Genomic DNA, 25,146 nt, shown 5'->3' on the forward strand with positions numbered 1-25,146 from the left:
TATTTCATTATTAATGCTATTATCTTTTATATAACAGCAATAGTATATTACAATATTTTATTTATATTTTATTTTGTATCCACCAAGGGCTGCAGGTGATCTGCAGTTCCACCCTTTCTCAAGCTGGAGACATTTTCCTTTTCACACAGTTTCCTTGGCTGAACGATGACACAACCTTAATATAACGTATGCATCTCTCGATTTCATTTAATATGTGTTTGTGTGAATTATGTATTTTCTTTCATTCTATTTATTCTGGGCATGGTCCTCATCCCAACTATGTTTCATTGTTAATACCAGTTTACAGGTTGTTATCCTTGCTGTTATCAGTTTGAATACATTACAGTTAAGCTCTAATTTAATTTAGCCTTTTGTTTATTTTACTTTATTCCTCTTGTATTTATATTTATTCAGTCGGGTCTGTTTCCAACCCTTTTTAAACTTCAGTCGGCTGATAATACAACCCGGTTTCTGTGATCTCTACTTTGATCTCTTATTTTTCAGTTCTCCCTTCAGTTTCGATTTCCCATGCTTGGAAAAGTCTATACTCTTCCTTACGTTTTAATTTTTTTTCTTTGGGTCTTTTGTTAATGTAATTTCTTGTTTCAGGGCAGCTCTCAGCTGAGTAATGGCTGAGGGATTGCACTTCCCTTTACAGCTGCGGTTTTTAGCTTTCTTTTAGCTTTTCTTCACCTAGTTGCACTTATTATTCCCCATTTTCAAAGATTTTGCTGGGCTGTCTCTGGCACGCCAGACTCCGGAGTGGTTTGCTGATACGCCCTTCTACTCCACTCTAAAAAGTGAAGCGGTATCAGTTTTATGAGACTAAACTCAACCGTTCTCCTTTGTCACCAGTACGTGAGCCTCAAGCAAAGAAAACAAAGCAGCGTATTGTGCTGTAAAATCAACTTACTTCTGGACACATACACAGACATTTGCGCGCTAATTTGTCACGAAGTACTTTCGGCTACCTCTAAAAGCAGTCTAAACACAGTTCCTTTTGGCGAACTTAAACCTTTTTTACTTTGTCTAAACGTATTTTAATTTGTCACGAAGTAATTTTGGCTACTTCTAAAATCGGTCTAAACGTATTTTACGTTTCTTTAAACCTTTGCGGCGGTTTTATATATCAAAATAGTGTTTCTCACCCTCAGATGTCTCACTGGTGGTTCGGATCGTCAGACTGAATCCCACCACCATGGACCAGACTATAGACACCGGCCCGGACCCAAATTCACGTCCCGGGGCTTTCTTCCTCGTCTAAGAGGGCTGTCGACAGACTTTGGCACGGCATCAGGAATCAGTGCACCAGATCCTGGATCAGAGTCACAGATAACAGTTCTGATATTTCTGATCCGGCTCGGAGGACCAAACTAAATGTCAAGAAATGTATTCTAAAGACACTTCTTCAGCTGAGAGTCCGAGAGTGGAGACACACACACACTGCAGATTTTACTTGCAAGGGCGGCCACAGAGCGCTCACACGAGAGTGGGGGGCCCTGTGATGTGCGCTCTGAGATGGCTCCTGTCTTTATTTATATACAAGGGTAATACAATAGTGAATACGTCTGTTCGTAGACAGAGGAATGTTAATGCGTATGTAGGTGTATGTGTGTGAGATTCTGAAGGAAGCGGCCCCTCTTCTTGTTAGGGAGTGAAGATAAGAGTGTTCAGGTCTCCTCTTCCTGGTAGGGAGTGAAACTGCTTGTTCAGCTCTTATTATTGCTGTGGGAAGAAACTTATAAAAGAGAACAGAACAAGTCTTGTAGTGAACAACAGTCTAAGTCAGGGGTGGGCAATCTCAGTCCATGAGGGCCGGTGTCCCTGCAGGTTTTAGATGTGTCCTCGAACCAACACAGCTGATTTAAATGGCTAAATTAGCTCCTCAACATGTCTTGAAGTTCTCCAGAGGCCTGGTAACAAACTAATCATGTGATTCAGGTGTGTTGACCCAAGGTGAGATCTAAAACCTGCAGGGACACCGGCCAAGTCGTGGACTGAGATTGCCCACCCTGGTCTAAGTCATCAAAGGGTCATCATGCAGTATTCTATCATATGCAAACTTATATCATTATAAGTTTATACTGACTACAAAGTACAATTTTCTAATGACACTAATATATTGTATAATTTAATTAGTTCAGTCTGTTACTCTTATTAGTCCCCTTCAGCTTGAGGTCATAAAGAGATGGCTGGACATTCTCCATCAGGAAGAATTTATCATTGCATTTACCACAGCAAGCCTTCCAGGTCCTGAGGCAGCAAAACAGCCCCAACCATCACACTACCACCATTGTATTTTACTGTTGGTATGAAATTCCTTTTCTGAAATGCTGTGTTAATTTTACACCAGATGCAATGGGACACAAACCTTTCAAAACATTTAACTTGTGTCTCATCAATCCACAGGTATTTTTTGAGTATTTTCCCAAAAGTCTTGGATATCATAAAGACCGCTTTTTTCACACAGGGCCATGTAGGTTAGGATTTTTTATTTTATTTTTTTACCTTTAATAATTAATACCTTTTGTGTTTACTTGTGTTCTCATTGTCAAATATTTTGAATTAATTGATGATCTGAAACACTTTAGTGTGAAAAACATACAAAACAATAACAACTCAGGAAACACTTTTTCACACCGCTGTATTTTGGACTCACCTTGTTGGTACAAAAAAACTAAGTGGAGTTTATGGGAATAAATGTTTTGTTTTTAAGACAGGCTGAAACACCTAATGAATCCAAGGTCCACTACTGATGATGTGTCCTAAAGTTTTAATATTAAAATCTAGATCAGTTTTCTAATCCCAAAACCTAACCAGGGAAGTTAAAAAGAAACTAAAAATGGCATTATAGCTTGTGATACAAGACCGAAACACCCTGTGGAGTTGAGGCACACAGCGATGTGTCCCATTGGTAAAGTTTCCAGGCTGCCTTTTCTCATAGTAGCCATTCCTCAAGACCATTTTTTTTAATGTATTTATTTCTGCAAGTTTCAAAATTTTTACACATTCACAAACAGCGGGACAGAGGAACACAGACAATAAAGACAACAACAAAAAAAAATCAAAAACAAAGAAAAGGAACAAACAAACAAACAAAACAAAAACAACAAAAAAAAAAACAGAGCAACAAACCCCACAACAGGGTACACGGCCAGCACTTATTAAGAACAGCAGAGAAGAAAAAAAGCAACTGGTATACATGTCAAACAACTCACAATCCAGTGAGTCCAATCCACAAGATCAAATCCACAAGATCAAATCCAAAGATTGATAGGAGGAGCCGATAACAATTATGCAATATGTCTGTTTTGCAATAACAGTTATGGGCAACAGCTCAGAATGAAAGCAGTTAAAACAACGTGGTCAGGACCCAGGGCGTGAACTGTCCTTCTTAATGTGGTCTATAAAGGGCCCCCATATCTTCCTGAACTTCTCCATGGAATCAGATGTAGAGAACCGAATTTCTTCCAAGTATAAACAGGAGACCATCTCCTCGAGCCACCTCTTGAAGCAGGGAGGGGAGGCAGATTTCCACTCCCCCAGAATCAGACGTTTGGCAATCACCATACCAAACACGAGGGCCTGTTGAACAGCAAAGGGAAGTGCCAAGGAGTCACTGGGGCAGCCCAGGATCACCATAAGACAGTCAGGATACAGTTGCCTGTTGTAAACAATGCTATAGAAACTAAAAATACTAGTCCAAAAGGCTGTAAGCGTAGAACAGGACCAAAAAAGATGGCCAAGAGTACCGTCCACAAGTTTACATTCATCACATTAGGGGGAAGACTTTCTCCATTTGAAGCGATGCATTATCAGGGATTGTAACATCTAGTCCTTTTGTTGAATAAAAAATATAGTGGCTAAAGACATAATTTAAAATGGGTTCTTTGCTAAGTTGTCTGTTATGTGTAGACACAACACTTGCTTTTTTGATGTTTAAATAATCCATAAATTAGTTTTAAGTGACAAAACAAACAAAAAGATTCCTCTGAAATGTTCGGATACAACAACTGGAAATGAGTGAAAAATCAGCCAACGTCCAAATGAATCAAGAGGTGGCTCGAGACTTTTGCATGTTACTGAATGTGTCCATTTGCAAAATCTTTACTACAAACATAGATAAATCTGACTAATGCAAACAGAAATGTTATATTAATGAATAATGTTACTACTTGTTTCTTGAGTGAGTCTTTAGTCATGAACTACAGAATTATATGAACTGTTTGTCTCTTTATTGTCTGATTAGTGTGCGTGCAAATGCAGATATCTACCTGCATTTGCACGCTACGTAGGTGCGTGTTTTGCCAGCTACGTGTTTTGCCAGAATGTTTTGTAGACATGCCATGACTACGCGGCAATAACAGCAAAACCTCTTGCAAAATCTAAGTCCAAAGTCACCTATAACTCTGCGCATCTGTATCCCCACCCAAGGTGTTTCTCCTGACAGTGACACATATCCCACCTATGATGACTGTGATTAAGAACATGATTTTCATGAAAGGGAAGGAGGGTGATAACAGCTTGGCACAAAAAGACAGCGCTAATCATTATCTTGAAGAACCCTTGTCCTTGAAGGCTCCTCAACTGATTGGTTTGATTTTTTTTTCCGCCAGCCAATAATGCAGCATCACAGTTCATGGCTCAAATAATATCACATAAGTCACCATTAAAATAGCTTTACTGCTTCTTGACGTAGGCTTGCAAATCTGGAAGTATGATGTGTCAAAGATCATTCTTCCAAAACATCCATTGACACAGAGTATAGCTCCAAACATGAGTCAGTCACTGCACACGTCCTGTGTTAAAATTTACCCTTCATTTGAACAGGTGTTCAGTCTATTTCAGTCTCAGGAGTGTGTTGAATCTCTTGACCATGTTAGTGTTTTATGCACTGATATGATAAATGGGTTGGGTTGCTATGCAGTTAATTCTGGTAGCTGATTGATCAACAAATCAGTGCTCAGGTTTTGGTTACTGAAATTCTAGTATTTTGTTTCCATATAAGGACTAATTGGCAGGCATTTGTGTCTGTGCAATGTGTCAATGCCGTCTACACATAACTGTATTCTGACCTCTAAACACCAATGTAGCAGAAACTGTGAACTTAAACCTGAGGCTTTAAAACTGGAGGCCACAAACCTGTGTGCTGCATCGTATCTTATGTCATATCTGGTTCCAACATTTGGAGAGCCATGATGTGTTAGTCCAGAGTCCTCTGTGATTGTAATTAGGTGATGAGCTTGACATAATTTTCACACTATAAGTGATCCTCCATCATTCGCTTACAAGCTTTTTGACAACTCCCCATTCATCATTCAGGTATTTACATAATACTGGCCTTTTGAGACTGAAAGCCATTATTTTCCATCAATTATCATTGGGTATATTTATGACAACCCTTTGCAACCTATTACCAGGCAAGAACATAGCTCTGAAAAATTTTGGATTGCATGTCAGAAAATTATTTACTTTATATTTCTCACCACCGCTCACTATTCAGAGAAGTGGCGAGACCTAGAATCACCTGGTAATGCTCATACATCCGATACAGATAACAGTTTACGGGCATGGGAATTAGCATATGTGGCACGAAGGCTATATGGAAGCAAACATGGGAATATATCAACGAGATTATAACTCGCCCCCATCGTCTGGCAGCAGAGCCTCTTGTCAAATAATACTGTAATAAAAAATTTAATCGTATCCGGGAGGGATCGCATCAGAGACTGTAAACTGTATTTACAAACCCAGTTCCTTGTTTGCCGAAATGGAAGGTTCTAGTGCGTTATTTAATGTCGGTAAGTGCTAATATATTTGCTCCTATTTAAATTCAGTAGACATGGACTACATAAGAAGGCCAATAGCTGTTATTATGCCACCAGAATCTGAATAGTTAAAAGCACCCAGTTATATTTATGTGAATACAGTAGCCTGCTTTGATATAGTACTGATATCTGAAGTTAAATTCTTCTAGTCCATGTACTGATCCATATCAATAAGCATTTCTAATCAACAGTATTGAGGAATCTTTTGGATTTTGATACTTCTGGGAGACATAACGACAAATGCGCTATTTTTTGTAACAAAAAGTTTTTATTGGCTTCTCTAATCCGTTCATCATCTCAATAACAGGTACAGCCTGGGAAATCGTATCACATGGGGTCTAGAACAAATAAGACAAAGGAACGGGGAGGCCTCTGCTACAAAATTTGGTATTGAGGTGACAGTCAGAAAAAAAGCCATACAAAAAAAATGTCTTTATCATGCATACTGAAGAAATTTAAAAAAAAAAAAAAAAAAAAAAAATGAACACACGTTTTTAGTGTTTTTGTACATTTTTGTAAACAATATCCTTCTAGAGATCATATCAAAACACATTATGGCAAGTAGCAAAAATAAGGGATATAACATGAGAAAAATGAATGTCCTATGAGGCATCTATAATGCAACACTGCTTGGCGTGGATGTTTTTTTACAGAAAAAAAGAAGAAGAAAGAAATACATTTGCATTTTGATGAGTCATTTGCTCTATTATTGTAAACACAGGCAGTGTTAAATGATTATACAATATGTCGAAACTATACTACAAATATTCCCACTACATACATGAAACGCGTGTCCCTGCTTTTTTTTTCTTTTTTTATGCTTTAGTGATATGAGGTATATTTAGGTCAATCTTTTTGTCTTTTTCCCCCCCTCCATTTCACCCACTCTTTTTTTCTTTTATTCCCCTCTACTTTAAAAGCATAGTGTGTGTTTGGAGTGAAGTGGCTGGTCAGTCAGTCTTTGTTCCCTGTGATCTGAGCAGCTTCAAAGTCTCTTGGCTGTGGAGCTCACAGACATAGGAAAAGGAAAGAGGAGTGGGGGCTACAGCTCACAGGAAATCAACTAAATTAAATATCAACCCTGGCTGCCGGGACAAAATGGCTTTAGCCACGGAAGACAAAGAAGGCCATTGTTTATTCTTGCGAGTGCAGGGCTGCATTTATGGGGAAGGGAGGTGGACATAACTTTTTCTCTTTCTTAACTGTATAACCGAACCGATTCCTTGGAGTTACTACATCAGTGTGTTTTAAGCAAATCATAACAAATGAGAGGGATTGGCTGTAGGTCCGGTGATTACTTGCCTTAAAGAAAAAAAAAAGAAAACAAAACAAAAAACAAGAAATCTGCAAAGTCAGTTGTGACTAGCGAAAAATAAATAAGATGGTAAAAGTATGCTGTCAACATACTCATACGTTTAAAGATATAGGGGTTCCAGCATGTCAGCCCATCTCTCGAAAACACTTAAATACAAAGAGGTACTCTCAAAATATTGTATAACAAAAATTATGGCAAATCTTTTTTTTTTTTAACATCACCCGAAAAACCGTAACAAAATAATAAAAAGGAAAAAAAAAAAAACACAACCCAACCCCCCCACCCAAAATCTTCTAGCCTTGAGAAAGGCATCACATCAAAATACATTTAAATGCCCACAGTCATGCCTAGTCAAACCCTATCAAAGCCCATCAAATAACCCACCCTCACCTCCCTCCCTCCCCATTACCCACCCTCACCTCCCTCCCTCCCCATTACCCACCCTCACCTCCCTCCCTCCCCATTACCCACCCTTCTATCCCTCCCTCCCCAAATCCCATTCACAGTTTTCTCCTCTTAAAATAATATTAATGATCATTAGCATAATAATGACGTATCACATATGCAAATTGAATGGGTTATTGTTGTTTCCAATGATGATTTGTTTTGTTTTTTTAAAAAGTGCTTGTTTCATTCCACTGACACAAATGAACAGCAAGGAGTGGAGTAGAAAAGTGGTGAAAATAACCACGACAAGAAAAGGAAAAAACGGAGTTAAAATCACTTCTCCAACAGCACGTTGAAAAGATCACAGAGATTGGCGTTCACTCTCAAAACAGATGGCTGTAACGGTGGTGCAGAGTTACTTCGACAACCAAGCTGCTGCGCAGAAGCAGAGAGTGTTTGCACAGACTTCATCAACTGACACTGACCAATCAGTGATGTTCAAACATCCTCTTCACTTCAGAGCGGTGTGAAAACAATGCACTAGACTTTGCTACAAATCATCCTAACTGATGTACATGTGGCGCTCAACTAAAAAATAATAATAATAATGTGAATGTCTTCACATTTACAAAACAGTACCATAATCTCGACAAAGCTATACGCAGTAGAAACCATAGATGATCACCTATTGTAATTCGTTGTTCTGACAAGTTAAATAAACCCACCCCTCCCAAAAAAAACGAAGAAAAAAAATCAAAGCTTTGAAGTATCAAGAATACCTGTAAAACTGTGCTAATTGCATCTCATAATACAAAGTCTTATTACACAATTTTGCCTATTTTCCTGAGTTAATACGTTTCTTGTAACAGACAATATATACTTTTTTTGCCATTTGAATTCTGGGCCTTTCCCTGACACAAATGTTATTATTACTGAAATCATCAACACTATTATTACTTTACAATTGTATGATGATTGGTAAAACAAGGGTACAGAAGATGAAGAAAACAAAAAAACAACAGCAAGTTCATAGCTACCATCTAAATGTTTTAAATTACATTTATATCTACGGTACGTTCATATCAAAAATCACTACTCTTGAACAGAAAATTAAGCGACTACATAATAAAAATGATTTTTTTTTTAAAAATTGCATTTGAGGCCATGGAAGACCCTCCCTGGTCATTTCTGTATTAACATTTAATGGCAGTGTTAAAAAAAAAAGAAAGTTTGCTACAAGAACAAAATTAGGATGGTGGAGGGGGGCTTTTATGTAACAGAACAGCCCCCCCTTACTGGATACACCTCGTTTGACCCTTATCTGAAACTTTGGCTTGTCGGGGTTTTTGATCCTGTACTCACTGGCTCACTGATGTCAGCTAACAAACTGGTATACCCTGAGAATTCTGACACTGGAGTCCGTATTCGATGGTCGACCTCTGTCCCAGGATCACTGCCGTAGCTCAGAGGGGTCCGACGTCCTGACTTGAATTGGGAGCCAAAGGCTTGAGCGAAGTTCTCAATCTGGTATGTGGTTTCTTTCGGGGGGTTCAGTGGGGACAGGTCTGGGTAGGTGGAGCCATTTGTGGGTGCTGGAGCGCTTCCTCCAGCCTTGGATTGCTGCCCCTTGGAGCTCTCTGCCGGGGCAGTGAGGTCCTGGGGAGGTAGGTTGAAGGTGCCAGGTGAGTGCTGCTTCTCCAACTGCTCAGTGAGCTCCTGAGATGGAGTCAGCTGCTGGTGGCTAGCAGATTCCAAGCTTAGGTGGTAGCCTGTCTGGGAGGGGGATCCAACGAGCATACCATAGTGGGATTTTGAGGAGGACGAGGAGGCGGTTGATGAAGGAGCAGCGATGGGCAGCGGGGAGGGGACAGCAGGCGGGTAGCCACAGTCCAGTGGGGATGTGGTGTACACGTGTTTGTCAGAGAACAGGGGCCCTGTGGGACTGGAGCTGCTCGAGAGGAGCGGGAAGGGCCCTGTTGCACCGAGGCTGGGGAAGGGTCCGCTATGGCTGGTGCGTTCCAGAGCCTGCAGGAGGAACTTTGAGTACTCGCTCATCACTGCCGTTTTGTCACCACCATTCGGCGAGTCATCCTCCAACTCCGGAGTAACAGGAGCTGCTGGCTGAAGGTCCACATGGTGTGGGTGGTCTGACAGGTCAAAAGTCACATCATGGTGGTGTGTTCCCTCTGGTTTATGGCTATAATGGTCTAGCAGGCTTTGCAATACCTCATCTGGAATGCCCGACTTGTCGTGCTTCAGTTCCAGCGGCGAGGAGTCTAGCATGGCCAGGGTGGGCTCAGGTCCCAGGGAGCCCTGTATTACGCTACTGCCCTGGGATGCCATGTGCAGGGAGCCAGCTCCAAAGTCATTGTTAACTGCATGGAGGTAGCGCCGCTTTTTCACAAACTGCATTGCATCGTCATAGTTGCTGCTGGTGGTGGGCCCCTGCTTGTTGCCCCCGGGTCCCTGAAGCAGACCCATGTTATCTAGGCCAGAAGCCTCCACGTGATCCATGGAGCTGGGCTTCTGACCCAACAGTTTTTGTCCATCAGAACCATCTTCCAGAGAAAGGAGGCCCTTATCAAGTCCCTTACGGCCAGCCTTTTTAAACACCAATTTGGGAGTACGTCCCGGCATGACCTGGTCAGAGCCCGAGGGGTCCATGCTGAAATCTTGCAGGCCCAAGTCACGGGCCATCCCCCCAGAAGATGAGGCCGCTGCCGCCGAGGCATTCTTCTTTCTCTTGCGTTCGCTGCCCTCCCCATTTTTGGACTTTGCTCTCCTGCGTCCAGAGGTGGTAGAGTTTCCCTGAGTGAGTGAATAGCTGCCCTGGCCTAGCTCTGCTTCGCTGAGCTCCAGCATGCTTGGGTCTAGGCCCTTCTTTATGGCTTCTCCACAAGTCCGTTTGTGCTTCAGTAACCGGTCTGTTCTTGAGAAAAACTAAAAGAGAGAAATGTGGGTTTAGTCTCCGCTGATGGACATTAGTATCTCTAAAATCCCCTTTTTGAAATTTTAACAGAAAATACACTGCAGTGATAAGCAGCTGGGAACATAACCACTGAATTTGAACAACAGAACTTTATATTCGCTGACCTCTTGTGTGATACAGCTAATCCCATTAAGACCAGGGCTTAAGAGTGGCTTAGATATAAATGCTCAGATGCAAATTATGATAATATATGCACAACTGAAAGAAAAAGGATTTCAAACATATTTAAAAGCTCAAGGAAATGTACACAAAACTAAACAGAGACAGAGAGACTACAAAGTGCCTACTTGTTGGCAGGTGTCGCAGCGATATGGCTTCTCGCCACTGTGTGTCCTTTTGTGCCTCTCCATGTGGTACTTCTGGATAAAGCGCATGTTACACTGGTCACAGCTGAAAGGTTTTTCCCCTGAAAAATACAGCAGTGACAGCATCAGGGCCTGTGCAACTCCCAACAAGTTTACAAAATAAACACCCTGTTCTGGTAGAGCCATTTATTTGAGTTACTGTGTCGGGACTCACCACTGTGAATCTTCTCGTGCCGCTGGAGCAGGTACTTCTGAATGAAGCTCATGTTACACTGACTGCACCGGAAAGGCCTCTCACCTGTGCAGTCAAGAGTACAACCATCCGCTCACCACATTAATTAAATCCCAGCCCGCGCCATAACTGAAGTCACAATAAAATCTATGCTATTCTGGTCGGGTTGCGCAAATATAAAGAAACCTGTGAGAGACGTGCAGTAACCAGTAGATATAACAACATATTAGCATGTTTGAGAAACTGCACTGCATTACAGATTGCAGATTGCATTACATTGCAAAGATGCTATTACAAATCAATGTCTGTAATAATGGAAAAACAAGGAAATGGTTTCAAAATAAAACTCATATTGGATGGATTTTCCATTAAATGGTTTATGAGTTCTACTTCAATGAGCTAAGTAAGGAATTCCCAGCACAGAGAATGATTAAGATTTCCAGATAGACATGAGTAATCCGTGACTCAACGCTGGCTTTAGTGACTGTCTGGTTTCAAAAGAGGCCCCAGGTGCTTGTGGTGAAGAGCACAACGCCACATGTGTAGATCCATCACATCACAAATCCAAATTTCATTTTCATTCCTCAAATTCTGGTAACAGATCTTTACCCCTAATGGTAGATTCCAGCTACCTTGAAATGAATCTGGAGCTATGTGATTTATACAAACTTCAGATGTGTTATAAAGCAAACAGACACAAGAAACAGGCACTTGTAGCTTTCTCTGTTCTGTTACTGATTTAACGCATCCTTTTTGCATCTCTCATCACTTCATATCCCCCCAACTTAAAGCATTGCAAAGCAACTTCAACAAAAAAAAAATCATTTGAATGTATTTATTGTCTAAATGCATGAAAACAGTGTCAAGAAGCACTGAAAGTCTCTCACCTGTGTGTATGAGCACGTGTCTACGCAAGTGGTAGGAGCTGCGGAAGGCAGCATTACAGTGCTCACAGATATGTGGTTTAGAGTTGGGGGATAGGCAGGCTCCATCTGCATCCAGCATCAAGTTCTAGAAGGGGAAAAAAACAGAAACAAAATACAAAAAACATGAGTATAAGCTCATAATAATAATAATAATAATTTGCTGATTTGAATCAACACTGTAGGATACCTTTCAACTAACAATGCACATCATTTTCTTGTATAATGAGTCTAGAAAAGTCACCGACCTTTGCAGCATCACTGCGTTTCCTTCGAGCTTTGCCTCCCTGTCCATCTCCATTGCTCTTCCGTCCTCTTCTACCTGACGACTCTTTTGGCTCTTTAACTTGTCTCCCAGACATCTAAAGGCAAACACAACAAGCATTGGATTATTTAATTTAGTTCAGTTCATTGTGGTTCTTATTATCTTTGAGCAACTGTAACCACATAATTTCCTTAGGGACTAATAAAGTATTCTGATTCTGATACACGCAGTTAACAGATGGCTGTTATCACTGCTGTCACAGCCAACCAGGCACCATTATATGAAAATTTCCACCCTGAAAGTAAAGGGAAGAAACCAAGCAGAAACAAGGAAACTGGAAAATTTTACACTAAACTAAACAACAATAAATCTGAAATAATATCTAAAAAAAGCAACCCCATCTCACCGGTTCTCCAAGGGTGCGGACATTGCTGAGGCTGAGGTCATGCAGGAGCATGTTCTGGTGATTTTGGTGGTGGGTTCCAAAAGACATATCTGCCATGTCAGTACCACTCTTCCCCGCGCCCCCTCCACCACAATTCACCCCCTGTGCTCCACCCACGCCGTAGAGGGGCATACGGTAATCCAGCTCACTTGGCCGCTCCTGCTTAATGCCCATGCTGTGAAGGAAGCCCCCTGTGTTTGCAGCGGTGCCGCCCTGGTGTTCTGGAGGCGAGTCACGTTCTTTCTTCAGGATCATCTCCTGGGGCAACTCGCCCATGACGGACTGCGAGGCCAGCCGTGTAAAGCTGGTGACTGGCGGTAAGTGGCTGAACATAAGCATACCTGGTGCAAAATTGGGGTCCATGCCTCCGTTTCGCAAAAACTCATTGCCTATCTTGTCCTGAATAATACTCATGGTGGTAGGTTTCCTTTGTGCAGGGGAGGAGGGTAATTAATCTAAAAAGGAATGCAGGAGGAGAATATCCTGAAAGGGAGAACAGATAAAAAGCCGTGTTCATGATAACAGGCACGAGAGTTCACAGATCCAAACAAACCACTTCATTTTGATGTGTGTCCTTATCACAGCATCACTTCCTCAATCTATAACAGCTACAAAGCAGAGCTACAACAAATTAAACCATTATTGATTAAATAATTCCTACATATTGGCTAATTACCAAATTATACAAAAGCCTTTGTGCCCTACAATAACCTCTAAATTTTTTAACTTTTTATTTATTACATAATTTTCTAGGACTGACCAAAACACTGGGTTTGATACCTGAAAACCTCAGGGTATGATTTGCACAAATATATTCAGTTTCCAAATGGAAAAAAAATTAAATCGTGCGATATGTCCAACTTAAAACAAATACCTCACTTTATAATTTACAACCAAGCATAATAAAACATCTATTACAACAATAGACTGAATTACTCTATAATAACTTGCATCAACACACTCAATATACCACAGAATTTGACAGGTTTCATCAAGAAATTTAAGTTTGAAAATTGTGTGAATGAAGATTTTTGATTTTACATAAAGGAATACAGGTATTTTCTGAATATACCAGAAAAGACATGGTAAGGATTAATATAAATGCATGTGAGCTTAGTGAAGTAAAGTCATAGAAACCCCAAAACTGTTAAGCTTTTTTGAGGGGGCACTAAAACCACACCATTTCTATTCAATACCAGCAGGAGGAGGTGAAAAAAATTCAAAGATTGTATCTGAAATATTTAATCCTCCTCACGTATTGTTCTACATCTGACTCCACATGTGACTTGGACGGCAGCCAAAATAAAATCGGCGTAGTAGCTTGATCGCTTAGACGTGCATCCCTATTGTTTTGCACTTTGATGCATGCTGGACCACACCGCTTGCATCTCTGACTAATAAACCCAGCATGAGCGCAAAAGCTGGAGGCACTGGGCTGCAGTACTGGCAATTTAATCGGCTGAGTACACTTGCCTAAAACAAACGATATTTAGGTCAAATCGTGCCAGACAGGAGTGGTTTTACGCAGACACAGTCGGGGGACTGTAAGCGCGGTGTTTGTGGAGAACAAGCAGAGTAAGAATTTATTGTTTGGTCTGCACCAGCTGACCATTTGGCTACGTGACACTGCTGTTCAACAGAAAGCGGATGAGCTTTTGTGATGCATAGTAGTTAGCCAGCTAGTTAGCATAGTTAGCTACTCGACTAACCACAATGAGACAACGCATCTCTGCGACCTCAATCAAAACAATCGCCTAAAAATGCCCCAGAAACGAAAACTCAGCCCCTCAAATAAAAGTCACAGCAATACCCAGAGTTACAGGACTCCAAATAACCGTGTGTGTGGTCAGCAATTCATAATTTGATAAGAAATATAATCTTTTAGCATGTTACCTATAGTTGCTATCAAGCTAGCTCACGCTAAAACAGCACCGCTGATTCAATGGTATCAAGGTGAATATTTATGAAATTAACCAGTTTCATTATTTGTAGGGAGCTTTTTAAAAAGTGAACTGGCACGTTTTGGGCAGGAAAATACAAGAAATGGCTAATAACGTGAAGTTAAAACGGACGCTGGCTTTGAAGTGAGCTCAGCGAAACGAAACGCTCATTCTCCAATTCCCCAGCTTTGATGACGCTCGTGAAATCAAATCTGTCTGGCTGCGAGCGACGCTGGCGCTCCGTTTATTGATAGCTAACTTTAGCTGCAATTAAAACCACACAATGCTCACCGGGACAGTCGGATATCAAATAATTCCTCCCCGTTTCCCCTCGTACATGCGGACTTCCGACCTAATAAGCGAGCTACATGAAAACTGCGTGCTTTGCAGCAGCTGTGTTTATAACAATCAACTTGCCACGAGCTAGCTCGTTAGCCGTTAGCTGCCCCGACTGAAAACCCGCATTACGGCCCGTGGAAGAGAAACAATGATGCTGGCTCTCCGTGCATCCCCCGTTTGCGCCGAGCCAGACAATCGTTCGCACGAATCTCTACAAAGTCCTAAGAGAAAATCGCTCCGATTAAAAACCAATTTAATTTCCCACTCACCTACACATGACCGCAGCTGGTTTCAAACGTGCCCGTATTCTCTCTGTAATCGCCGCTTTGGGGTTTTATTGCCAAAACATTGTTCTCCGGCGGTCGCTGTTTTCTTCCATCTTGTCCTGGCGCGGGGAATTATGGGTGTCGCGGACGGGTCGTGAGAGGAGACAGGCGAAGTGCTGCTGAGGTTTCAGAGGTGCTCAACTATGCTGCTTTAGAAACTCCGTGCATTACAGAAGCGTATAACGATACTGCCTCACTATAATGAGAGTTTAAGTGTAGATCTGCGACCGTTCTAATTGGGTTAATGCTTATGTTAAAGGATACTTTCAACTCCTTTGACACACATTTTAATATACATGGTTTGATGTGCACTTTGTGGCACTTCACAACATAAGCTATCTGCTGCAACAAAAGAAAACACGTTTTTCAGCATAACTCTGACACAGCATGTTTAGAATTTTAGAGTTATTGCGCAAATGCAAGAAAGCAGCCCCATAGATGACGATCAGCATGACTCCAGCCTGAGAACATGGTATTTGTCCTTTGGCTCTTGAGCTGTTCCTGATTAGAGTTTGGAGTGTGGCGGTTTATGTCGTCGACATGTGGCAGGCTGCTACGGTTTGGGAGTGCTGTTTACATACTGTGTGGGCTTGGTCTTCAGCTGTGTTTAGTATGATATTTAAAGTAACATATGCCTAAATTCTTGGACCCAAGGTTTCCCAACTTATTATTGCTTTGTAATGAGAGAACAGTATAACTTCAGTAGCAACTTAATTAATTTCATTTGCCAGTCATTGTGTTAATTCTTGTCATTTATCTCAGGTTTGGCAACAGAAAGCATAGAAATCATAGAAATCACAAAACGTTTTTATGGTGTAAGAGTTTGTACAGTCCTAACAAGCTTGAAAGTCAATATTTAGTATGACCACCAGAGATGGGCAGTAACGCGTTACAAGACCGATTAGGTCTGCAAATATTCTTCTTTTGCCTTCTACTTCTCAAATTGTCTTTTTTTTTTTTTTTTTTTTTGCCTGTCCCGTTTGGCTCTTTTGCCATCAGAATTGTTGTCTAAAGGCAAAGAAAGATGCCCAACGGATTTACTTTACCAAACTGACCATCCCAGCCTTGCCGTAATGGTCCATTTGATTCACCTTTTATTGTTTATTTTATTTTCACTTACTGAATACGGGACAGACTTGACTGGGGGAAAGAAGGGGAGAAAGAAAGAGGGAAAGAGAAACAGCTGAGAAGAGGGACGGGGGAGAAGGGCAAAAGACAAAAACCAACAGAACGGGCAGAGAAAAAAAAATGCATATATCAATCACCTGGATCACCTGCTGAGAAAGAAAAAAGAAAGCAAGCAGAAGAGAACAAGAGTAATAGAATAAACAACATCACAATGATATATGGGAATATGACAGTAAATACTAAATGTTAAATCAGAATCAGAATCAGAATCAGAATACTTTATTGATCCCTGGGGGAAATTATTTTTTGTTACAGTGCTCCATTTTAAACCAACATTAAGACAAGACAGACAATACGCTAACTAAGAATAGTACAATATATACATATATATACATACATACATACATAAGTCACTTATAAATAAATATTTGGAAAAGAAACATGTGTAGTTGTAGCAGCAAACAGTGTGTTAAGTGGATGCGTTGTACAGGGAGATGGCCACAGGCAGGAATGATTTCCTGTGTCGTTCAGTGGTGCTTTTCGGTAATCTCAGTCTCTCACTGAACGTGCTCCTGTGACTGACCAACATGTCATGGAGTGGGTGGGAGGTGTTATCCAACATTGTCTTTATCTTGGACAGCATCCGCCTCTCCGACACCACCTTGAGGGAGTCCAGCTCCATCCCCACAACATTGCTGGCCTTACGGATCAGTTTATTAAGTCTGTTGGCATCTGCTACCCTCAGCCTGCTCCCCCAGCATGCAACAGCATAGAGGATCGCACTGGCCACAACAGACTCATAGAAAATCCTCAGCATTTTCTGGCAGATGTTGAAGGACCTCAGTCGCCTCAAAAAATAGAGACGACTCTGGCCCTTCCTGTAAAGTGCTGTGGTGTTTTTAGCCCAGTCCAGTTTATTGTCAATGTGTACTCCAAGGTATTTATAGTCCTCCACAATGTCAACACTGACCCCCTGGATTGAAACAGGGGTCAAGTGTTTCCTGGTCTTCCTGAAGTCCACGATCAGTTCCTTGGTCTTTGCCACGTTGAGCTGCAGATGATTCTGCTCACACCACGTGACAAAGGAGTCGACCACAGCCCGGTACTCTGTCTCATCATCCCTGCTGATGCATCCAACCACCGCAGAGTCATCAGAAAACTTCTGAAGATGGCAGGTCTCTGTGCAGTGGCTGAAGTCTGTGGTGTAGAGGGTGAAGAGGAAGGGGGAGAGGACAGTCCCCTGTGGTGCCCCTGTGTTGCTAATCACCTTGTCAGACACACACTGTGGGAGACGTACATATTGTGGTCTTCCTGTCAGGTAATCAACAATCCAGGACACCAGAGAAGCATCCACCTGCATCGCTGCTAACTTATCACCCAGGAGGGTCGGCCTGATGGTGTTGAAAGCACTGGAAAAGTCAAAAAACATGACCCTCACAGTGCTCGCCGGCTGGTCCAGATGGGTGTAGACACGATTGAGCAGGTAGATGATGGCGTCCTCTGTTCCGAGACGAGGCTGATAAGCGAACTGAAGGGGATCCAGATGTGGTCTTACTATGGGTCGCAGCTGGTCCAGGATGAGCCTTTCCAGGGTCTTCATGATGTGGGAGGTCAGTGCCACGGGCCTGTAATCCTGGGGGCCACTGGGACAAGGCGTCTTTGGTACAGGGACGAGGCATGATGTCTTCCACATCACCGGGACCCTCTGCAGACTCAGACTCAGCATAAACAGTTTATGAAAGACTCCACACAGCTGGGGGGCACAGGTCTTGAGGACAAGGGGACTCACTCCGTCTGGTCCAGCAGACTTGCCTGAGTGAAGTCTCCTCATTTGCATCTCAACCTGGTATTGAGTGAAGGTGATGGGTGGGGGAGGGGTGTCAGGAATCTCACAGGAGGCAACATGTGAAGAGAGAGGCTGGCACAGTGGTGTGGCTCTGGATTCCAGGCTGACTGCAGGTGAGGTTGTGGGGGTGGGAGCAGACACTGTGGTGTCGAATCTATTGAAAAACAGATTCAACTCGTCGGCTCTATTCTCACCTCCCTCAGCTCCCCTGCTGTTGGTTGGCCTGAATCCAGTGATGGTCTTCATGCCCCTCCACACCTCTCTCATGCTGTTCTGCTGGAGTTTCCACTCCAGCTTCCTCCTGTAATTGTCCTTAGCCTCTCTGATCTTGTCCTTTAGTAACACCTGGACCTTCCTCACCTCCTCTTTGTTGCCCCCTCTGAAAGCCCTCTTCTTGTTGTTGAGGAGGGCTTTGATGTCCTTAGTCACCCACGGCTTGTTATTTGGGTAACAATGAACAGTCTGAGCTGGAACAATGGAGTCGGTGCAGAAAGTTATGTAGTCTGTGATACACTCAGTAAGCCCATTGATGTCCTCGGCGTGAGGCTCACAGAGTGTTTCCCAGTCGGTCACCTCGAAACAGCCCTGTAGTTCCGCTATTGCCTCCTCTGACCACCTCCTAACAGTCCTGGTGGTCACAGGTTCCCTCCTCACAATTGGCACATAGCGGGGGGTGAGGTGAATCAGGTTATGATCTGACCTACCAAGTGGGGGGAGGGAGGAGGAGCTGTATGCATCCTTGACGTTAGCATACAGTAAGTCTAAAGTTTTCTCTCCCCTGGTGGGACAGTCCACATATTGTTTGAATGTTGGTAGTGTATTGTCCAGTGATACATGGTTGAAGTCACCCGAGATCACAATAAAGGCACTCGGGTGCTGAGTCTGTAGCCGAGCTATGGCAGAGTGGATAGTGTCACATGCAGCTGTGGGGTTAGCAGAGGGGGGAACATAAACAGCCACCAAGATGACGTGAGAGAATTCCCTGGGTAAATAATACGGCCTGAGTCCAACAGCACACAGTTCAGTGTCCGGGCAACAAATCCTTTCTTTGATTGTTATGTTGGCAGGGTTACACCACCGGTTGTTAACTAAAACAGCAAGCCCACCTCCTTTACGCTTACCGCTAGCGATGCTGTCCCTGTCCGCCCGAACAGTGTGGAAGCCTTCCACGGAAGCATTCTCATCGGGAATGACCTGGTGCAGCCATGATTCGGTGAAACACATCAGGCTACACTCTCGGTATTCCCTCTGACTCCGTACCAGTGCTGAGAGCTCGTCGATTTTACTTGCCAACGATCGCACATTTCCCATCACGATAGACGGCAGACACGGTTTAAACCTCCTCCTCGCTTCGAGCCTCCGCTGTCTCACCGTCACCTTTTTTCTTCTCTTCTGTCCTTGACCTCTGCATCCCCGATGTGTTTTCCTCCAAATTTCAGCTGGTACTTCTGCGGGCACTTCTGCGGGCCTGGCCAGCGAGCCGGCCGGCATCAGGGCGATCAGCTGATCTCTGGAGTAAACAGTCCGTGCGTGTAGGAGATGTGCCGCAGTCCCGTTCCATGATAAAAGTAACAGTTCCACGGCCACCAGAAGAACAAAAACTCTCTCAATCCACATGATTGAGTAAGAGATAGAAAACGGAGGAAAATACAAGTCAGAAAAAAAAAGAATACGTAAGAAAAAAGAGCTAAACTAAGAGAAAAGCAGGAGCGACTGTAACAGGCTGCACGCTGGTTGGCGCATGCGCACTAAAACATTATTGTGCAGCACATAAGATCAACAGAACACAGTGTGCTTTGAGGTAGGAGCCAAAAAGGGTGTAGTTTGTGGGTGTGATCACCCATGTGTACACCTGTGAGCATGGACGCGCTTGTTTTTTGTTTTTTAAAAGGTTCCTTCATGTAATAATCTGCTAGAGGGTGTGGGGGGGCCACAGCCCCGTCCTCCAGGGCGTGAAGCAGGTGTGGAGGAGATCAAAACTCCAGACATCCAGAGGCCCCCAGAACACAAGAGACCAAGGAAGACCAACAGAGGGGCAGCTGCGCCACTGTCCCGGAAAGAGCTGAGGAGAGTCCCAGATGAGGGCTCACTCAGCAGCCGCGGAGCAGAAGCCAGGGGGAGTTGCAGTGACGCGCCCGTGAGCTCCGCCGGCAGCCAGCTGCGCCTGAGTGACCGAGCCCCAGGCCGAGAGGCCGGGGGCACCCCACCTCCGAAGTGGCCCGAGCGAGCCTCAGGCTCCAGGCCCCGATAAGCGGCCGCCAAGGAGTGAGCCGGTGTGTACCTGGACGCCCATCCCCGGACACAAAGAACCACCAATGCACCGATGTCTGAGGGGGTCCGCCACTGGCAGGGGAAGTGGTGGTAGGGGGAGATAGGCCTCCAAACCTTGGAGGGCCTGAGATGTCCCCAGAGAGGTGGCGCCTGACACCCAACCTGACATATAGACACAGAAATACAGGCACACACAGATACAAACATCCATTCCCACCCTCATGCTCTCATATGCACTTACTCCACACTCAACCAACGTGGAGACAGACATAAAGAGACGTTGTACACACGATCACACTCCCCAAGCGTACTCTACAAACCGGGTCTAGGTGCCCCCGCCCCTGGAGGGGGGAACTGCACCCAGACCCAGGTGGTGTTTCCCTTTTCCCTGCGGTGGGGGGTGGCAGACCGCCCCGACTCCGCAGCAGCAGGAAGGCTCCACACTCCAGACCACAGTCGGACGGCCAACTCCTCCTCCTAGTCCTAGCCCCCCTGCTCCAGCAGGTCGCAGAGAATGGGGGTGAGAGAAGACTCCAAACCTCCCTCCACCCGCTCATTGTAATGTTGATGCATGTGTGTTCTAAGGTGCATTTAAAACCCAGGAGGGCTTGGAGCTACCTGCCAGAGAGCAGCAGGTAAGCGCATGGTCCCTCCTGCTAGCCCTCAATGTCTATGTGTATTTAAAATTGAGAGGTGGGCAACGATGCCAGGGGTGAGGTGTACACCCTGATGGTACTTTGGACTCCGTGTATCGTGCCCACCCCCAAGATCCTATATGTATGTGTAATGAGAGTGTGAGTAATGTGAATGTCTAAGTTGTGGGATAAAATTGAGGCAGAGGCAGCCAGAAGGGGACAGAGGGGGGGGGGGGGGGGGGGGGTAGCCTCCTCTGCACCCTGGTGACATACCCCTACTCCAAGGCCCTGCATGTGTGGGTGGTTGTGGTGGAGCGGGAAGAGGGAGGCAGCTGGAGATGGGGAGGGAAGGAAGGGAGGGGCAAGTGACCCCTCCCTGGGGCCAGCTCCCCCGCTGACCCCAGTAGGCACCCCCATACTCCGCGACCCGCCAGGGAAAGGGGGCCCAGGCCCATCCAGACCGGGCCCAGTGCAGCAGCGCCGCCCGGTCCCACAGAGCCCGGGACAGTCCACCCAACCCCACCACAGAGAAAACTGCACCCACCCCACCATCCACTCATCTTCCAGACTACATAAGACAATAAACACCCAGGCTGAGATCTTCCTCCACCTCTCCTGTATCTCCCCCTCCTGCAGAGGGAGCTCCTGAGGAGAGGAAAGCTCCTGCAAGATGTGACAATCTCCCCCACCAGTTGAAGAGCCCCCCAGGTGGCTCGACGCACCGGCGGCACCCTGCTCCAGGGCTGGGCCCCCATGCACCCACCCGCCCACAACCCCGGCAACACACCAACCAGGACCCAAGCCCCCGAGGCCCAGTCCGGGTCCCAGCCCAGAGACGGAGCGCCCCCAGAACCTCACGCCCATCCCGGACCCACCCAGGGGCAGCCAGGCTACCAGGTCAGTAACCCACGTCCGTCAGCACAGACCCTCCCCTAGCCCCGCTGCACGCAGCCGCGAGGAAACAGTCACCTGAGAGCCAACAGAGCCCCTAACCGGACATGACCGCTACCCCGGGTTGAGCCCCCCAAGGAAGATGCCTCCGGGGAACCCCCCGACGCCCTAAGCCTGTCCCTACCCCCACACCAATCACAACAGTGAAGGCGGGACCAAACTATGACCCCCCCACCCCCACTAGGTGATGGAGCTGATCAAAGGAGCCCAGAGCAATTGATCTGATGTGGTGGCAGAGGCTGTATCAAGACTAATGTAATCTAATAGATAATTTCTATATTGGTTAGAATTAAGATTATTTTTATTTTTCCAGTTGTAATGAGAGAACAGTATAACTTCAGTAGCAACTTAATTAATTTCATTTGCCAGTCATTGTGTTAATTCTTGTCATTTATCTCAGGTTTGGCAACAGAAAGCATAGAAATCATAGAAATCACAAAACGTTTTTATGGTGTAAGAGTTTGTACAGTCCTAACAAGCTTGAAAGTCAATATTTAGTATGACCACCAGAGATGGGCAGTAACGCGTTACAAGTAACGCGTTACAAGACCGATTAGGTCTGCAAATATTCTTCTTTTGCGTTCTACTTCTCAAATTGTCTTTTAAGAACAGACCATACTGAGATATGGCAAGTTTTCAGCTAAATGATATGGTGGTGCAAAAATGATATTGTATACCTGCCTGTACATTTGGCTAAAGAAAAGGGAACAAATTATGTGTTATCCTTGAGTTAGGTGAATGGTTTTATATACTTGAATGAGTCATAGGTGAGAGTGAAGTGGCTTGGCAAAACCAAACAAGAAAGAAAGAAAGAAAGAAAGAAAGAAAGAAAGAAAATCCCTCTAAAAATATTAAGGTACAAAGAGTGGACTGAAAATGAGTCACAGCCAATATCCAAAGAAAAACTTTCAAGGCCTTCAGAAATCCCATGGAAGTATTGATCAAGACACAGAAGCAAAATATAAAGAAATAAATACTTAAGAGGTTACAATGAATTCAAAATACTAAAACAAGAAACATGAATTAAGTCTAAAATTTCAACCCACTGCAGCTCGAGGGTCTGTAACGTGAAAAATATTCAGTGTAAAGGTTAAATTTTGCTTGACTTCAATAAATATACTTAGTTTAATTTATAATTTAAAAGTGATTTTCCAAAGGTTGGTTGACTGAATGACACTTTAGGGAGCCAGCATGTAACTGAAACCCGCCTAGAGACAATACACAATCACTACTTAATGTTTTTTATGAGCTTGTTCAAAGGTTAGTGGTTTATGTCAGTAACTGTCCTTTTTGAACTGGTTTATATATTTTAATCATTACTGAAGCAGCTGTACGTTGAGTTCCAAGAAAGGGAGAAATTGTTCTATTTTTGTCCCAGTCTTTCATGCTTTAACACGAACTGTTAAGGAATTCAATAGTAGTGGATTTTTTCCTTGTCTTGATTACACAAAATATCACCAAGGCCTGTTGTTGATCCATCAGCTGCACTTTGAGAACCAGTGCTTTAAAAAAAATTGAATTAAAGTCAAGATCACATCGTACTTATTTTCTAAAGATAAGGTGCTGGTTAGCATTTCTTTGGAACAATCTAGAGCTATTGACTCAGCCTATTTTATCACCCGTGTAAATGTTATTGCAGTGGAATAGTGGTGGTAAACATTTCTTTATGGAACATTTTATTTTCTATTGAATAAAAAAGTAATAATAATAAAATGAATGTTTCTTCTGTTGTGTGATGAGTCTTTATTTAGGTTGTCGAAGCACTGCATTTGTCATTGAGTAGAAATGGTTATTCTGACTGATTGCACAGCAATTCTTGAGAGCTTTTTTCCTCCCACGTATGCATTTTCATTTGACAGCCAATATCATAAAGTATATATATATATATATATATATATATATATATATATATATGTATATATATATATATATATGTATATATATATATATATATATGTATATATGAATAAAAAGGGACACTTTGTTTTTTTCATTGTGACCTTGGAGTGTTTTCTTGTTGACTGAGCCGACAAAAAACATCTCAGTCGTTAAGCAAATAAACTGATAACTATGTCTTAATCACAAAGTTTTTTATTATACTTTTATAATCCTCTGATAGGAATTTTCCGGAATACAAGTGCGATAGTGACGTAAGAGTTTTGCAGCAGAAAAGTTTAATAACTTAACAGTTACATCCGATAACTTGATATAGCGAATGCTTTTACTGTTTTTCATATAAACTGACTCATCAGAGCTCTGCCTGCTAATGTTACTAGATGGAAATTTGTTCTGAGTGTGTGTGGTTCAGGTAAATGATGGCTTCCTGTATTGCACAAATGTTTTCGTTTTTTTTTTAAGTCAAGTATCATTTACAGCTTAATTATTATTTTTTTTAATAGCCAAAAATCCTTACACTCGGTGCACTCACACAAAGCTATCTTATCTTTGTATGTTGGCATAGTTTAAGAAATGCTTTGATATGATAGTTTGGGAATTAATTTAGATTTGTGGTCCACGGTAACTCAAAGATACGCGATCTAAAGAACACAAGCAGGGAGGAAAATCATCTCATGTGATCTAATCTTCTCATTCATAAGTTCAATATATATCCCACATTCTTACATTTGAATTCAAAAAGAGGAATATCATATAAAACTATTAGAGCAGGATCATGCTGTATGTTTGTGTGCGCTGGTATATATACAGCCCTGTTCCCAGAAGAGTTGTGACACTGTAAAACGTACATTAAACTGAATACAGGGATCTTATACTTCAAGGTATAATTTCAAATACTGAAACATAGTTTTTTTTATTAATCATTTTAAAAAATATCCACAGTTTGAATATGGTGCTTCTAAAAATACAGAACAGAAACAACGGGAGTCTGGAAATGTTGTGTGAAAAATCCTAGTAACTGGTTAACATGGTTGCTTTATAAATAGTATTGCAGAACAGTGCAGTCTTTCAGTAATAAAAATGGAGAGTGATTAACTACAGGTCATTGTGAAAGAAAGTCTGGGC

General features: G+C 43.1%; 1 protein-coding gene across 1 annotated transcript; it reads right to left on the bottom strand.

The window, feature by feature from the left end:
- Positions 1-8,650: 8,650 nt before the first annotated feature.
- On the bottom strand, positions 8,651-15,350 carry znf281b (zinc finger protein 281b). Its single transcript, XM_085360735.1, has 7 exons — positions 15,238-15,350; positions 12,651-13,172; positions 12,228-12,341; positions 11,944-12,067; positions 11,039-11,122; positions 10,807-10,925; positions 8,651-10,470 (listed from the first exon to the last, which is right to left on the bottom strand). The coding sequence occupies exons 2-7, from the start codon at positions 13,101-13,103 to the stop codon at positions 8,848-8,850; spliced, it is 2,517 nt and encodes an 838-aa protein (XP_085216861.1). The 5' UTR covers positions 13,104-13,172; positions 15,238-15,350; the 3' UTR covers positions 8,651-8,847.
- Positions 15,351-25,146: the final 9,796 nt, after the last annotated feature.

This window comes from Diplotaxodon limnothrissa, linkage group LG8 (genome assembly GCF_057381915.1).
Source record: "Diplotaxodon limnothrissa isolate DT_005_m linkage group LG8, D_limnothrissa_male_GT1.1, whole genome shotgun sequence".
In the NCBI taxonomy this organism is placed as follows: domain Eukaryota; kingdom Metazoa; phylum Chordata; class Actinopteri; order Cichliformes; family Cichlidae; genus Diplotaxodon; species Diplotaxodon limnothrissa.

What these genes read in the sequence shown, in the direction of transcription:
- znf281b (XM_085360735.1), bottom strand. Translation starts at nt 13,103, where the DNA reads ATGAGTATTATTCAGGACAAGATAGGCAATGAGTTTTTGCGAAACGGA. An exon ending in GCACGAGAAGATTCACAGTG is followed by an intron (nt 10,926 to 11,038) that starts GTGAGTCCCGAC and finishes TGTATTTTTCAG; the next exon opens with GGGAAAAACCTTTCAGCTGT. An exon ending in GCTGCGACACCTGCCAACAA is followed by an intron (nt 10,471 to 10,806) that starts GTAGGCACTTTG and finishes TCTCTCTTTTAG; the next exon opens with TTTTTCTCAAGAACAGACCG.